At 49.5% G+C, this 15,998-nt stretch overlaps 1 protein-coding gene across 4 annotated transcripts in view; it reads left to right on the plus strand.

The window, feature by feature from the left end:
* Positions 1-15,998, plus strand: part of Bmp1 (bone morphogenetic protein 1) — a 44,890-nt gene that overhangs the window by 11,861 nt on the left and 17,031 nt on the right. For 3 of the 4 annotated variants that reach the window (XM_032917590.1, XM_032917587.1, XM_032917586.1), the window contains exons 3-11: positions 352-516; positions 689-806; positions 1,081-1,259; positions 1,676-1,781; positions 3,723-3,847; positions 4,374-4,489; positions 13,389-13,491; positions 15,527-15,643; positions 15,844-15,989. In XM_032917590.1, coding sequence (XP_032773481.1) covers positions 352-516; positions 689-806; positions 1,081-1,259; positions 1,676-1,781; positions 3,723-3,847; positions 4,374-4,489; positions 13,389-13,491; positions 15,527-15,643; positions 15,844-15,989 — 1,175 coding nt within the window. Of the gene's footprint in view, positions 1-351; positions 517-688; positions 807-1,043; positions 1,260-1,675; positions 1,782-3,722; positions 3,848-4,373; positions 4,490-13,388; positions 13,492-15,526; positions 15,644-15,843; positions 15,990-15,998 lie in introns of those variants that run through there. The other variant, XM_032917589.1, reaches the window with a different exon arrangement.

The following is a 15,998-nucleotide window of genomic DNA, read 5'->3' on the forward strand; positions in this document are numbered from 1 at the left end:
CCCGGATTTCTTGCTTTGGGAACACAAGACAGCACATGGGCACTTTGCTTAGAAACCACTGTAAATAACTCAGTTCACCTAAAAGAAACAGGCAGGCAGAATACTTTGTTTGACCTTGGCTTGTGCACACATTGATTGGATCATCCATCCCCCCTCCCTCCGCCCTGTACATACCCATGGATAATCTCAAAACCCTGACAGTATTGATTTGAAAGTAGCAAATAAATTTTTAGCAAAGTAGGCAGATTTGTGAATCCAGAACCTACAAATAATGGGTACAGTTATTCAGTGTCTCCTCCTCTTCCTGGCCACTCACTTGCTACCACTGACTCTTTCCTCTTTCCACTCCAGGGAACTCTTCTGCTCTGGGTAGACAGAGCACGAGTGGGCAGCCGCAGAGGGGAAGCAGAGGCAGATGGAGAAGCAGGCCTCGGAGCAGGCGGGCAGCGACATCCAGACCAGAGCGAGTGTGGCCCGATGGGGTCATCCCGTTTGTCATCGGAGGGAATTTCACTGGTGAGTGTACCGCTGAGAATGAGCCTACACCTGACCTTGGCCTTGTTGCCTTTAGCCAGTCCGCACCCTCCCAGCCAGGCTTGCAGATTGGCTGTAACACTGTATCAGTGGGTGAAAGTGGCCCCAACCCCAACTCGCTTGACAGTATGACGGTCGACTTTTCCCTCCACAGGCAGCCAGAGGGCAGTCTTCCGGCAGGCCATGAGACACTGGGAGAAGCATACCTGTGTCACCTTCTTGGAGCGCACAGATGAGGACAGCTATATTGTATTCACCTACCGACCCTGCGGGTGAGCAGGGACCCCTGGGCGCTATACCCTTGGTGGTGATCCCCAGCCAGGTTCTGCCCTAGGCACTCTTGTTGCCCTCAGCTGGGCCATCCATCCCTTTCCCTGCTATGGGCATCTCCCATTGACATGGCTCAGACCCTGGCATAAAGCCTGCGCATTGAGTACCCAGGGCCATCTGCACCCCTGCATAAGCCCCCAGCAGCCTGGCCCGGCCCCTGAGTGGATGCACTCCCCCAGCTCGGGACCACCCCCCTGAGCTGGCCCCGCCCTCCAGGTGCTGCTCCTACGTGGGTCGCCGAGGTGGGGGCCCCCAGGCCATCTCCATCGGCAAGAACTGTGACAAGTTTGGCATCGTGGTCCATGAGCTGGGCCATGTCATTGGCTTCTGGCACGAGCACACGCGGCCCGACCGGGACCGCCATGTCTCTATTGTACGGGAGAACATACAGCCAGGTACACACACCCCAGGGTCTGGATCCCATCCTAGGGCTTCTGGAGCTGCTTAAGGGTTTGACACATGGGAGTCAGGTTGAGTAACCAGAAGCCAGCTCTTCTAGTGAGAAGGCTGGACTGCAGTCAGCTTGTCACTGGATATCCCCACAGGCTTATCTGCCCTCCATCTCCCGCCCTTTGCTAGTTCTGTTCTTCTCCATCATGGCCCTGCAAATCTCTGTCCTTCCTCTTTATTAGTGGTCTCCCGACCCTCCCTTCCGCAAGCTCTCCAGTCTTTTCTGCTGGGAAGGACTCCTCTATATAAGTCCTGTCCCCTTTCCCCTCTACTTCCCTTTCACCTTCAGAGAGGCACAGGTACAGGGAGGACACTGACCACTCCCTCGGCCCCACCCCCACTCTTCTCACGGTCTTTGCAGGGCAGGAGTATAACTTCTTGAAGATGGAAGTTCAGGAAGTCGAGTCCTTGGGAGAGACCTATGACTTTGACAGTATCATGCACTATGCCCGGAACACGTTCTCCAGGTGAGAAATGGTCTGAGCCTTGCCCAGGGAAACCCATGCCTACCTTCTGGAAGCCATTTCCTTGCAGACTTACTCTTTTCTGTGTTCTGCCCTTCCCTAGCTGGCACCAAAAACAAGGACAGCCTTCTGGGTGTCTGCAGCCCCCAAACAAAGGGCTGGAGGCTGTGTTTGCCTTAGTAGTCTCTCCCATTAGTACAAAGCAGGCAGGCATGGTCTAGCCCATTGCTGTGCAATGTTAGGGTTTGTGGTCTAGAAGACTAAACACCTCAGTTCTCAGGTCCTGCTCTATGGGGTCTCCAAAGTATGCCAACGCCAAGGAGCCAGGCTCGTTCCTCATCAGCCACCACGGCATTTTATTTTTCCGGTGGCACCCATAGGGGAACACCTCTAGCTGTCTGCCCTCTTTGCCTTGTTTTGTTCTGTAGTATTAGAGATGAACCCAGGGCCTCGTGACACCAGGCAAGTGCTGTCTGTCCCCTGTCTTATATGCCCAGTCCCATTAATTTTTATTTTTTTAAACGTTTTAAAATTTATTTTATATGCATTGGTGTTTTACCTGCATGTCTGTCTGTCAGATTTCCTGGAACTGGAATTACAGACAGTTGTGAGATGCTATGTGGGTGTCAGTGCTCTTAACTGCTGAGCCATCTCTCCAGCCATCTAATTTTTATTTTTTGAAAGAGGGTTTCACTAACTTACCCAGACTGGCCTTGAGTTCACCATGTAGCCCTGACAGGATTTGAATATAAAATTATTTCTTTTCCTCTCACACATTTATATTTGTGTATGTATGTACACATACATGCCACATCGCACCTGTGGTGGTCACAGGACAAATGCAGGAGCTGTTTCTCTCCTTCCACAATGTGGGTTCTGGTGTCTTGACCATTGCGCTCTCGCTAACCTGCAGACCTTGAACGTTTGATTGTCTTGCTTCTGCAGAGGTCACAGAGCAGGACCAGCTTGGTCTATTTTGTGACTGGCTAATTTGCACAAAGCTTGACTTTTGCCCTAGACTGGTCCCCATTGCCAGTTCACAAGATACATCCTTAACCATGGCTCCATGGGAGGAGACCCTCCTGTAGGACTGGGAGGAATGTCCCCACCTCTCCTCACACCCCTTCCTGGACTGGCCTTCCTGCACCCATGTCTCTGTCTGGGTGGTGGCCCAACCCCTTCCTCTCTAAGCTCCTCTTGACCCACTCTTACAGCTCAGGATCTGGGAATGGAGACAGAGGTGGGGGAGGGGTGGGGGTAGTGAAGTCATTTAGCCCTCCACCCCCACAGACCCTCCTTCCATTTCCCATCATACTCACACCCCCTGCTGGGTCCTTCCCAGCTGGATGTGAGTCAGGGACCCTGGGGAGGGGAGAACTGCCGTCTCCTCTTTGTTCTGCCCCTCCCAAATGGAAAGACAGAGATTAGCAGGAAGGAATTGGGAAAGAGGGACACTGTGCCCTAGGAGCTGGCTGGCCACTGTGGAAGCTGCAGTTAGTTACCCTTTGGCCTTACTCCAGTCACTGCCATGTCAGAGGGTAATGAGTTGACCCTGGGAAGTCAGGAGAGAAGTCGACCGGGACTGGATTTGAGGTCTGGAGGTGGCAGCTGGGTGGTGTCGCAGATGACAGATAGGAACTCGAAGCTGTCCTAGGGCTGTGGCTTGAAGTCAGTCTGAGCAGAAGGATCCGGGTCCCTGGACTTTCAGAGCATTTCTGGGGCTCCCTCCAGCTCCTGTGGTATAGCTGCCACGGAACAGGGTGGCTGCTGGTCAGTGGGCAGCTTAATGACAGGGTGAGACATCTCCGCCCTTCCCTGACCTTGCTGAGGAATGTCTGGGCCCTGGCAGAGTCATGCCCTGTGGCTGTAGATGAGCACACCACCCTCCTTCTTCATCCACCTTCCGGCAGACTCATGTCCTCAGTCTCCTCATGTCCTTCTCAGGGGCATCTTCCTGGACACCATTGTTCCCAAGTATGAGGTGAATGGGGTGAAGCCTTCCATTGGCCAAAGGACCCGACTCAGCAAGGGGGACATCGCTCAGGCCCGGAAGCTCTACAAATGCCCAGGTTGGAGCAGGGAAGGGACAGAGCAGGAGGGTTGGAAGGTAGGGTCCAAGGAAGACAGAGGTCAGGGCCCAGGAACCTGTGGATAGTAACAGCTGTAAGTCTCCGAGACGGGTTGGGAAGGAGGGACAATACGGAAGGACAGTGTTTTGGTTAAGGACCAACCTGAGGCTAGGCTGGTAGGTGTTAGGAAGGGCCTAAAAGAAAGAGGAATAGTAGGGGCAACAAGGGGGAGCAACTAGCCTCTCCGCTGGACAGTGAGGAGGAGGTGAGGCCCACCAAATGTTTGACCTCAACTCTGGAATCCATGTTTCCATGGCAACGGGGCATCTGGTTACCCTGGCAGCACTAGACCAGGGAAGTAGGATGGTTTATGCTTATATATAAGGAGGAGGGGTACCTTTTAAAGGGACAGAACACCTTTCTTCAGCCACTCTTGTCTCCCCTAAGGCCTCCAAGGCTCAGGGTGGGCCCTGGGGTCTGGCACCTGCAGTCAGCAGCTCAGTCACATTTTTTTTTCCCTTGACAGCCTGTGGTGAGACCCTCCAAGACAGCACTGGCAACTTCTCCTCCCCTGAGTATCCCAATGGCTACTCTGCCCACATGCACTGTGTATGGCGTATCTCTGTCACACCGGGGGAGAAGGTAATTGTGATTGACCACCTGTCTGAGTCTCCCCTCCTCTGTTGGGACCCCAGCCATGGGATAGCATCACCCCCAGGAGGCCCAGCCCAGGGGACTTCTGGCAGAAGGGCGACCTACCTGGTCATTGGCGTAAATGCATCAAGTATGTAAGGAGGAGGGTTCCCACCAAATGGAGCCATGCTCTGCCTCCCTCCTCCTCGGCGAGCTGTCCATCGGGGCTAATCCGAAGATAGAGCTGCTATGTATGGTTACCATGGAGTTCTATCGGGATTGTCCAGCTCTCCTTGAGTGCTTTTTAAAGCGCTCAACACATGGCTCCTCTTTGTTTTCATGACCACCCTGGGTCTTCATTTCACAGAGGAAGAAACTGAGTTACAGGAAGATTAATTAAGTAATTCACCCAGGTCATACAGTTAACAAGGACAGGGTAGGATGTAAACCCTTTCTAGGGCTGGGTTCAAGTCCAGCCTTTTCTGGGATGCCTTGGGTGGACTTGGGTGAACCACTCAGCCCCAGCCCTTGGCTCTCTCCTCTGTATAGTCAGAACTTGACTCAGGGATTCCCAATCCTCACAAGCTGTGGTCCTAAGAACAGCTAAGAACAAAGCAAATGCCTCCAGCAAGATGCTTCCGCTTGTGGCTAGCTTTCCTACCCCTTTTTCCTTGCTGTTCTGGGACCTTCAGGCCCTTCCTTGCCTGCTGCTCATTCAGGTGACCAGAGCAGACATCAAATGCACGAGGGACCCATGAGCTTACCTAGTGCAATCTCCCACTGCACAATTGACTAGCTTTATTCGAGCTTATGAGGGCTTGGTACCCCTCTTACTATTCTGTTCTGTTCTCTCCAACTCTTAATATTACAGAGTCTCAGAGAAAATGGGAGTGCCTATCTATCCCTGAAAACTCTCAGGGCTTCTCAAGAGCAGTTCCTTGGAACTCACCTCCTGATTCCTCCCAATGCAGGAAGGCCCTTCTTCTTTCTTTTAAAATTTTATTATTTGTATGTGGAGGAGCATAAGGTATATGTGTGCGAGTGCAGGTGCCCAAGGAGGGCAGAGACATCAGATCCTCCTGGAGCTGAAGTTAAAGGCAGTTGTGAACTGTCTTATAAGGGTGCTGGGAACCAAACTCCAGTCCTCTGTAAGAGCATCGACAGCTCTCTAGCCCCTCCCGTGACTTCTTAGGCCCAGGCAAAGCCTTGTCACACGAAGTCTAGATTTCTCGGTCAACCCTGGACCTTCTGTGTCCTTCATATTTTTATTGTTCCCAAGAGTGAGCTGCGACATTCCTTTCCATAACTGGATTGTGGTGTTTAATTTAGTGTTACATTGTTTTCATGGAGCCTTGCGACACCTCCTGCAAAGAGGGTTTAGAATCAAAATGAGTTCCACTGTCCAGCAAGTCCTACTAGCCTCACCTCAGTCCTTGCCTGTTAGATAAGTATGCCACCTGTGGTGCTATCCTGAGCTTTAACCAGAATATTGAGCAGGACACAAGCCAAAGGAAGTGTAAGATCTCCTTCCAAACTCCCATTGACCTGCTCAGTTGCAGGTTTTCACAACTTAGCAATGGTCTTCGGTGACGTTATCCCAAACCACAGGCCACCACCTGTTGCACTCCTCTGAAGCCTCTGACATCTTCCCCCAGCATAGGATCCTATCTGGCAGAATACAGAGCTGAATACAGAGCTGGAGTGCATTACCAAGTCACACCCACTGTCCCAACAGTTGAGAAAAAGTCCCTTTCGAAAAAGAGAAATGTACTCACCAGTAGGCCTTGCTTCAGTACACCATACTCCACCCCTTACACACACACACACACACACACACACACACACACACACACACACACACACACTCTCATCTCCAAGCACTCCTTTCTTAAGTAGCCAAAGACTGTCTTTTTAATTGCAGATGGATTTAATGGTTTACATGTTCCCAGAATCGGCTCATAACTGCCTTTCCACGTGTACACGGGTGTGGGCACACACATGACTCTTCAAAGTTGAGAAAGCTTTTGCTGTGAGCCATTGAGATTATACACACTGATCACATCTGCAAGTTATTTGACTGTCCTCTGACGTTATCTGTGAAGCCCAGAGACAAATGTCAACTTAGAGAGGAGCTCCTTGTCTGGGCAGCGGCTTTCCAGACGGTGCATGGCTTTTGTTTTTGCGGCTTGGGGATCGTGCTTTCCTATGACAGACTCTGACTGAGAATTTGGTAATTCTGTTATCTCTCCCTTAGCTAGCATCTTGCCATCTTCCCTCAAAAGCCATCTCATCCCTTGTTCTTCTCATTCCAAATCTGGAAGTTGCAAGTCTTTCTGCTATTTTGAATAGGCGGAGCCCTCACTGCCTTCCCAAGGGTCTCTACTACTCCAGGTTTTGGGAATCTCATTCATAAGTAATAGTGGCGATACAATTGTAATAATAACAGCTTATAGTTATTGAGCTTATGATTTGTTAAACATGAGTTCAGTGATTTCCGTGTGTTATGTTCCTCTGTATGATGGGAATCAAACCCAGGGTTAGTTAGGCAAAGGCTTTACTAAGCTGTAATCTCCAGCCAGGATTGTGCCTTCAAATTACCATGGTGGCATCACAGTATTGATACTGACATGGTCCCTGTTCTGCTCATGAGAAAATGAACTTGCAAAAGTCGGTCCCTGGCCCAAGGTCGCTTAGAAGCTACATATGGATACACTGCTGTGATTATAAAACTGTTCTGTTCTGAGGCCCTGCTGTAGCATTTCAACAATTGTTCTGATGATCTTCGACAGACCTGTAATCCTACAAAATGCCCAGTGCAGGGCCAAGGACCAGAGATGTGCAGATACACAAAAGAGCCTGGTCCTTGAGGAACAGTCAAGTTGGAACATGGCTTCCTTTCCTGGTTAGGAATGTGACCCAGACATCAAAAGTGAGGTCACATGGCCTGGATCAGCTTCCTCCTCAGTAGTTTCTGACTGCATGGGCCAGCTCTCATGTCTCTAAGTGGTTATATAGGGCCCTGGTTCAGGAGTCTCCCTGGCCTGGAAAACCTCCATAATTTCCAAAAGACCTCCATCCCTTTGTAGAACCCTGCTCAGAGCTCCAGGGAAAGATGTGGATTCAAGATAAAAATTATAAACACACCAGTGCATGGCTGTAGACATGTATCAATTAAAGAAAGGTGAGTCCAGACCAGCACCCTGACACAGACCTTTAATCTCTGCACTGGTAGGCAGAGCCAGATGGATCTCTACATAGTGAGTTTCAGGACAGCCATTATAAAATCTTGTCTGAAAAAAAAAAATCCAAGATGGCACCCTGGGGATGTGAACCTTTAAAGGACCCCTAGAAACTGGTACTTTCAGAATAAGGGTCACTTTCTAATACTCTTGTTTTGTCTCTCACTTTAAAATTGTAACCTTGGGCCCTGGATTTGTTGTTAGAACAATCGTGTTCCAAGCAATAAACCAGGCACATGACATACATAGTTTCTTAAAGCCTAGAGTCATCTTTAAGCCTGTCACCTCTACTGTGTAACCAGGGAAGTGAGGCTCACAGCACTTACATGTAAATTACCCAGGGAAATGCCTGATTTGTCAGCAGTAAAGCCACCTCCCCAAGCATTTGGACTTTGACATCAAATCTGGCAGCAGGGAAGTTGTTTTCCACCCATACTTTAGTGCTTAGCTTACAGCCACAAGTGCAGATGATAGACCCGTCTTGGCATGTCACCTTTGAGAAAGAGTCCCTTATGGTGAACCAACACTCATGCAATTAGCAGCCAACCTTGAGACTTGGCAGTGCTCCCCAGACAAGGAAACATTCTGTGCCTTTGTTTTCCGACCTGCAAAACGGGCCCAGTGATGTGTGGATTTATATGAGGATTAGAGGATGGATAAGCACTAGTCAGCTTCCAGAAGATGCCCTACTGTCTCTCCCTACTTCCAGGATTCTGATCTGAACCACTGCATGTCCAGATGTCCCAAACAGCTTAGAGTGGTGGCATAGGACTGGACTCCCGAGGAGGGCTAGCAATGTGCAGCTCAGTGACAGGGGGCTTGACTAGCAGGTCCAAGACACAGGATTCACCGCCCAGTGCTGCAAAGACTTAAGTAAGTTGAATTCTAAAAATGAAATTCATGCTTACTGTCTGCCTACCTTGCACCAGATGATGAAGTAAGCTTTACTCATCTGATTTCCCTAAAGCCCTGTGAGGCAGGTCCTATTACTCACTCACAGATAAAAACAGCACCAAGGGATTCAGTGATGAGTCTAAGATTTCGGGGTAGGCCACCTTGAAGCCTGTGAATTGTCTAAGGGATGATGTGGTTAATAGCCTCAGGTAGCTCCTTCCCAAGCGAGAAGGGTAGTATTCTGTTGGATCACCCTTGAGAGCACCACCGTGTGGGAGGGAACCTCTTCACAGATGGATACACTGTACCTCACGTAATCCCCATGTCTCCAATGCAGCGGTTGAGACCCCTCCGATCTGTAGACAAATCTAGGCTCAAGGAAGCGGAACTCAATACCCCAAGTCCTCGGCTAGGAAACAGTAGAGCTGGCCAGATTTTCTTTGGCAAAGGGCAGTGCCCTTGCCACCAGGGCACAGCTGTGTCCACACAACAGAAGTCAGTACAACTCTTAATTAGCTGTGTCTGGTCTCAATATAGCCAGTGTCGTGTCTCCGTTGAGGATGCTAGTGACCACCAACACAGGTCTCTTCCTCCCAAGTCAGGTGACCACTGTCTGTCTAACCCCTTGGGAGGTCTTGGGTGGGCCTCTGGGGTTCGGCCCTCTGGGTGTGGTGACTTTGGAGCTCACCCTCCATGTTGGTCTGTGTGAGGGAAAGTAGATGTTTGTTCTCATTCCAGCTGCTGGGCAGCCCAGGAGGCCGCCAGCATGAGGGACAGGGGGTGTGAGTGTGGGAGTAAGGGTGCTGTGCCTCAGCTTTCTGCATCCCTTCCTCCATCTGGCAATCCAAGACAGATATTTTTGTCATTTGTTAGATATATAAAAATAACGTGTGCCTGATATAAAATGCCTGAGCAGTCCATAAACACAATGTAAAAAAGTGAATATTCTCCTCCTCAGTCTTTTATATCCATCCCACTTCTCAACAGGGACTAAGCATAGGAATGCTTTCATGTGTTTGCCCATGTGACACACATAAAGCCAAGAGGACTTCCCTGTCACATAATGGATTTCTACAGCTAGCCTTGCACTCAGCAGCAGATCCCGCCCTTGCTTTGGGTCAGCTTGATAGATTCACCCCATCTGTTTTCATGGCTGCTCGTCCATCAACCCTCTTCATTTCTCTCTGTGTCTGTATCTGTCTCAGTTTCTGTCTCTGTTTCTTTGTTTCTGTTCTCTCTGTCTCTCTGTCTCTTTCCTCCTTCCTATCTCCCTTCCTCCCTCCCTCCTTCCCTTCCTTTCTGGCTTCTCAAGAGAGGGTTGTTCTGTGTAGCCCGGACTGTCTTTGAAACTCTATAGCTCAGGATAGCCTCAAACTCACAGAGTTCACAGAAGCTTACCTCTGCCTCGTGCCTGCTGGGATTAAAGATATGGGCTCTCTTCTAGTGAAGGGCAGTTGATTGTAAGTTTTTTCAAGTTTTCATTATTACCCAAAATGCTTCAGTAGACATATTTATACATCCATCTTTATAGATTTAGGCAAGCCTGCCTGAAGATTCCTAAAAGCAAAAATGGATTTTAGAGATAGTTGTTAAGTGTTACATGTGGAGGGGGACAAATGAGATTTCTGCCTGCCTGGGTCTGCATTTCCGTGTTGGAGGAGAAACAGATAAGGAATGCGTCAACAAGTCCCTGGAAGCAGGGAGATGATGGTGCATGTTGGGGAGGAATCAACAGGAAGGAGACAGTGACTCATGTGGGATTTTCAGAGAAGTCCCCATTCATGGATGGCATATCAAAAGTAGGGCAGCATCTGCAGGCATCAGGTGAGAGCTTCCAACAGTAAGGACAAAGGTCCTGAGACAGGCTCAGTGTGTTTGAGGATGGGCATGGTTCATGTGCCTACAGCCTAGTAAGGAGGAATGGTAGGAGAAAAGGTCAGAGGTAATAGAGGTGAGGTAGGAAAAGATCCTTCAAAGTGGGGAGTTTTTTCTGAGTTATGCATATGTTATGTATATTAAAGGACTTTGAGCTGAGGGTGGATCTGATCAGGTAGACATAATAAAACCTTGACTCTGATTGCTGTGGTTCAGGCAAAGCAAAGCCAAGAACAAGGGATAAAGCTTAGTGTGGGTATAGGATGGGAGGATGGACAGAAGGCGTGGCTAGAAGGATGGCCTAGAAAGGAGTGGTGGGAAGTTGGGGGTAGAAGGCAGGGGACTTAGCTTATCAGTGCTAGGGGCCCAGTGGTACAGTCATGCACACAGCAGGTGTGGCTGTCCATACAGACAGAAGTCAATGATCTGGGTGTGACCAGCTTGTAGTTTTTAGGTGAGAACAGTTAAGTTGGAAGAGGAGTGTGAGTCTGGAGTTCACACCATGGATGTTGAGTATGAGGAGATCCGGTGCAGGCCAGCAATCGTGCCTCACTTTGAAGGCTGCCGTACCAGCCCTTGGCTGCTTCCCTCTGTGGGAGCATTTGGTCATTTCCCTAAAATGGATAATGGGTTGGATGGAGGGGTTTATACTTTCAAAACAGAGCCAGATGGACAGATCTCTGTAAGCCTTGTCTACATAGGGAGTTCCAGGCCAGCTGGAGGCGGGAACTGAGGGGCTGAAGGGATGGGATATGCGATTCGTGACATTGTGACTCCATGAAAAGAGCTAGAATGGATTTGCAGCTTCACTTTTTGAAAACGCTGAGGTTAGTAATAGTAGCAATAACTTTCCATAATAATGACTAATAATTTAGCACACATACAATTCTCTTCAAATATACAGTCCCATTCCGATACATTTGAAGTTACTACAGTTGATAAACTTACATGAATAGAGTGGAAAGAAGAGCAGGGACTGTGGACTAAGGAGTGGGAAGGGGGAGGGGCGATGGAAACGTCTTGATGGTCACAGTGGGAACTGCTGGTGGGGTGAGCTTGGAAAGAGGTTTTGCAGAAATGGGAGCAGGGTCCTAGGAGTGGAGGGTGTGGAAGGGGCACAGGCTCATTAATGAGCCTAGGGCATGGTGTGTTGGGATGTTGTCCAGAGGGACACAGAGAATAGGACAGATGTCATGGAACTGAGAGGCTGGAAAAAAAGGATTGGGAAGGTAAAACCACTCAGTAGGTAGCAAGATGACTTTACACTAAGTGTGTCAACTTGAGTTTGATACTCAGAACCCACATGATGGATCAAGAGAACTGACTCCTGAGAGCTGTCTTCTGACCTCCATGTGTGTAGAGGTCAAAGGACATATGCACACTAAAGACATGAAAAGCCAATAAACATCCAAACCCAGCGCTGACAGCGCTGGTTCAGAAAGTGTCCAGGAACCAGTCCTGTTGACAGTGATATGGACGTTGGGTACTAGTGCCTGACTTGGAATCTGCCTTATTCTATCCTCTGCTCTCAGCATCTAGCTTTTCACTGAAGCTAAGGGGAGGTGTGGCCCTGTCCCTTGTTTAGCAGGAAAGCCCATTAGCTGAGTGTCCATCCACACACACCTCACAGGCCACAACAAACCTGACCCTGGAACCTTGCGGGGACTCTGATGGCACAGAGGACTTGGGGATTTCTCTGGATATTTCCAAGCAAGTACTTCCCCTTATAGGGAAAGCCTCTGCCTTTTAAAAATTCATTGTCTTGGGGGCTGGAGAGATAGCTCAGCAGTTAAGAGATTCACAGGACCTGCATGGGTTGGCTCACAACCACCTGTGATTCTACCTTGAGGGACTTGTGCCTTCGTCTGGCCTCTGCAGGCAGCTTACAAACATGTGATGCATGCACATGTACTGAGACACACACAGATACACATAAACTAAAGTTAGTTTTTATATATTATCTCTCTGTGTAGTCCTGCCTGTCCCAGAACTCAATATGTAGACCAGGCTGACCTCATACTCACAGAGATCCTCCTGCCTCTGCCTCTCCAGTTCTGGGAGTAAAGACATGTGCTACCATGCCCATCTCTAAAGTAAAATCTTTTTTAAAAAGTTCTTGGCCTTGGTTATGGAGCCTTGAGACTTACCGGAGGGCTGTGGGCATTGTCAGGTTGATAGTGTGATTCTTTCTGTCTCCAAGGAATACCGTGGGGTCAGAGGCTATCACATGAGCTGGCTGACACTGAAGTTGTGTGGCTGACCCTAGGATTTAGAGGAAATACAGGGCTGATTCAAAGCCAGGCCCTTGGGCTGGGGTTTACATTTTTTTCTGTACAGTCTTCATACTTATGTAATCTCATTCACATGCTTCATAAGGACAGATATGTATGTTAAACCCATTTCCCCAGAGGGACTGTGACCTGACATTAGTTCCCTAAGTCGCCATGCTCCTTCTGGGAATCAGAGCCCAGGGAGTTTGTATGATTGGTGTCTCAACTTCTGTTCTGGCCTTTCCTTCCCATCTCAGACCCGCCCCCCCACTCCACAGACCCTCACACCATTCTGGGCCCTTCCTGGCCCTGCCCTCTTCCTAAGGACATCATTATTTATATTGACTGTGAGGAAGCAAGGCTGGTTATTTAAGCCAGCACAGTAGCCCTCTACTCGGGTGGGGAGTGCAAGGCAGTGGAAGCCCTGAGCCCTTGTGGGTGTTTGGTAGTGGGAACAGTGGACGGGTGTTTTTAGTTAGTCTGGTGAGGGCCATGTGGGAACAATGCTGGCCATGGCTGGTGATGGTTAACTTTCCCACCAGCTAGGCAGTGGGCATGTGCCTGACCCCAGGGGCAAGAGGAGGGGGAGCCATGTAACCTTCTCTCCTCACCCCTCATTTCTCCCCCTAGATTATTCTGAACTTCACATCTATGGACCTGTACCGCAGCCGCCTGTGCTGGTATGACTATGTGGAGGTGCGGGACGGCTTCTGGAGAAAGGCGCCCCTCCGAGGTAAAGGGCATCGGCTCCCGAGCTCCCTCGGTCCCCCGGTTCTTTGTTGGAACAGCTGGGACCCAGTACTCTAGGTGGGGTGACATCCTGATGCGAGACCTACAAGCTCTGATATAATTTGTCCCAGTGGTCCCAACACTAACTAGTGCTGTGACAGTGGGCGCATCCTGTGTGTGACACACTTTCAGTAATTCGTGCAGCTCTGGGGCTACCCTCCAGAGCTGTTCTTTCACTATGAGGATTGGGGAGTCAAAGGAACATACAAAGATGCCTGGCAGGCTGCTCTTCGCATCCCGTAGTTCCACGCTCACACCCTCACTGGGCTTTCCTTGATCTATAAGGTCTAATTTTTGGGTGTCCATGATATGGCCTGGCTTTTAACCTGCTATAGACCCTTTTCAACCCTTAACTCACCTTAATAACTATAGGCCTGGAACATTGGCCTGGCACTGTTTGTACATGGTATTTGTCACTAATTGTGTGTGTGTTTGCACGTCTGTGTACATGTGCGTGCACACACACATATGAAGTGAGTGGGATAAAGATCGCTCAAAGCCACGGGACAAAGCAAGGCAGAGTAATGTTGTACTTCTAATTCTGGGGAGGCCAAAGGTAGAAGGATCCTGAGCTAGAGGATAGCCTGGGCTACATAGCAAGGTCCTATCTTAACCACAACACAATCTAAAGAACCATTGGCTATAGAGGCAGGTCAGTGGACACAGAATTAGAGCAAACGGGACATCTGCATCAAGCTTGAGGTGTTGTGTGACATTGTTCATTGTGTTGTCTGTAGCCGGAAGTGATTCGGGCTGCCTACCCCCTCAGCACCTTTGTCCCGTCATCTGGGAGGAGCAGCCACATGCTATCAGTTGATTACTCCTCACTTCTGCTTCTGACATTCTAGTAGACCTGTTAGTCACCCAGAGCGACTGGCATTGAATCTCCTCTGCAATGTGTTAGGTCTCCGAGATTACGATTTCCTTCTAACTGACATCCCCCGAGATTACGATTTCCTTCTCATAACTGACATCCCTAGGCCAGCACCCACCTTCTGTCCCTTGCTTGAAATATGAGAGAACACTCTGTCTTTCAGGAACACACAAGTCATCCCCAATCAACTCTTGACTGCAAAGAATTTTACAGATGGCCAGCCTCAACCTTTGTGTTGATTCTTAATGAGTTTTACTTGCGCAGAATTGCTTTCTGGCCCTGTCCTCAGATTCTGGAGTTTGGGGTTCCAAAAAGCATTCCCTGAATTTGACCCAGTGTTGGCATGCTCGGAAGAGCAGGCTATGACATTATATGTAGAGAAAACTGTCTATTTGTTGGTATCAGGAATTGCTTTCACACTATTTCTCTCTTGTTGCTTCTTTACATGGAGATCTCATATAGATCAGTAGTGGTAGTAGCTTCACTTTAGAAAGGTCAGGAATGCTGGGCAGTGGTGGCAAATGCCTTTAATCCCAGCACTCAGGAGGCAGGCAGGTCTCCATGAGTTCGAGACCAGCCTGGACTACAGACTGAGTTCCAAGACAGCCAGGGCTACACATAGAAACAAACAAACAAAAAAACAAAAAATAGGTCAATAAAACTTTAATCCAGGACTTTGGAGGCTGAGACCAAAAGTTCAAGGCTAGGGTCTGGACAGTAGCTCATCTGGTAGAGTACCTGCCAAACATGCACAAAGTCATGCTTCAGTTCACTCACTTGGGCCTATAATCTCAGCACTGGGGAGGCTGAGGCCTTGAACTTTTGATTCAAGGCTAGCCTGGCCTAATTAGTGAGACCTCGTCTAAAACAAACAACAAGGGTTTCCAAAACACAAACCCCTCAAAATATCAACAATGAAAAGCAAGTCAGTAAAGCACACATGTTCTTCAGCTCCTGCCCTGTCTCAAGGGGTTTCTGGTTCTTGTGGTGATCATAAGAATAGGCACAGTAGGGGCTGCAGACTGGAGCCCCGAGCCTCCCAGAAAGTTGGGGCTTACATGAGGAGACCTGGGACTCAAGCGTCATCCGTCTTCATTGTCTGCAGGCCGGTTCTGTGGGGGGAAACTCCCTGAGCCCATTGTCTCCACCGACAGCCGCCTCTGGGTGGAATTCCGAAGCAGCAGCAATTGGGTTGGAAAGGGCTTCTTTGCTGTCTATGAAGGTACTGAGGGAGAGGAAGGGGACCCTGGGACATTCCAGAGCCACTCCCTCCTGTTGGTTCTCCAGCAGGGTTAGCAGGGTGGGAAACGGGGATGGGGTATGCTGGAAGAGTGGGGAAGGGACACTTAGGCAGGGCTTGGCCTGCTGACCACCATTATCCCGTGCTCCATCTCACTACCACCCCATCCTGGATTCCCATAGCCATTTGCGGTGGTGACGTGAAAAAGGATAACGGTCACATCCAGTCACCCAATTACCCCGACGATTACCGGCCCAGCAAAGTCTGCATCTGGCGAATCCAGGTGTCTGAGGGTTTCCACGTGGGCCTCACGTTCCAGTCCTTTGAGGTAGCCTGG

This window comes from Rattus rattus, chromosome 12 (assembly GCF_011064425.1).
Source record: "Rattus rattus isolate New Zealand chromosome 12, Rrattus_CSIRO_v1, whole genome shotgun sequence".
NCBI classification, from domain to species: Eukaryota; Metazoa; Chordata; class Mammalia; order Rodentia; family Muridae; genus Rattus; species Rattus rattus.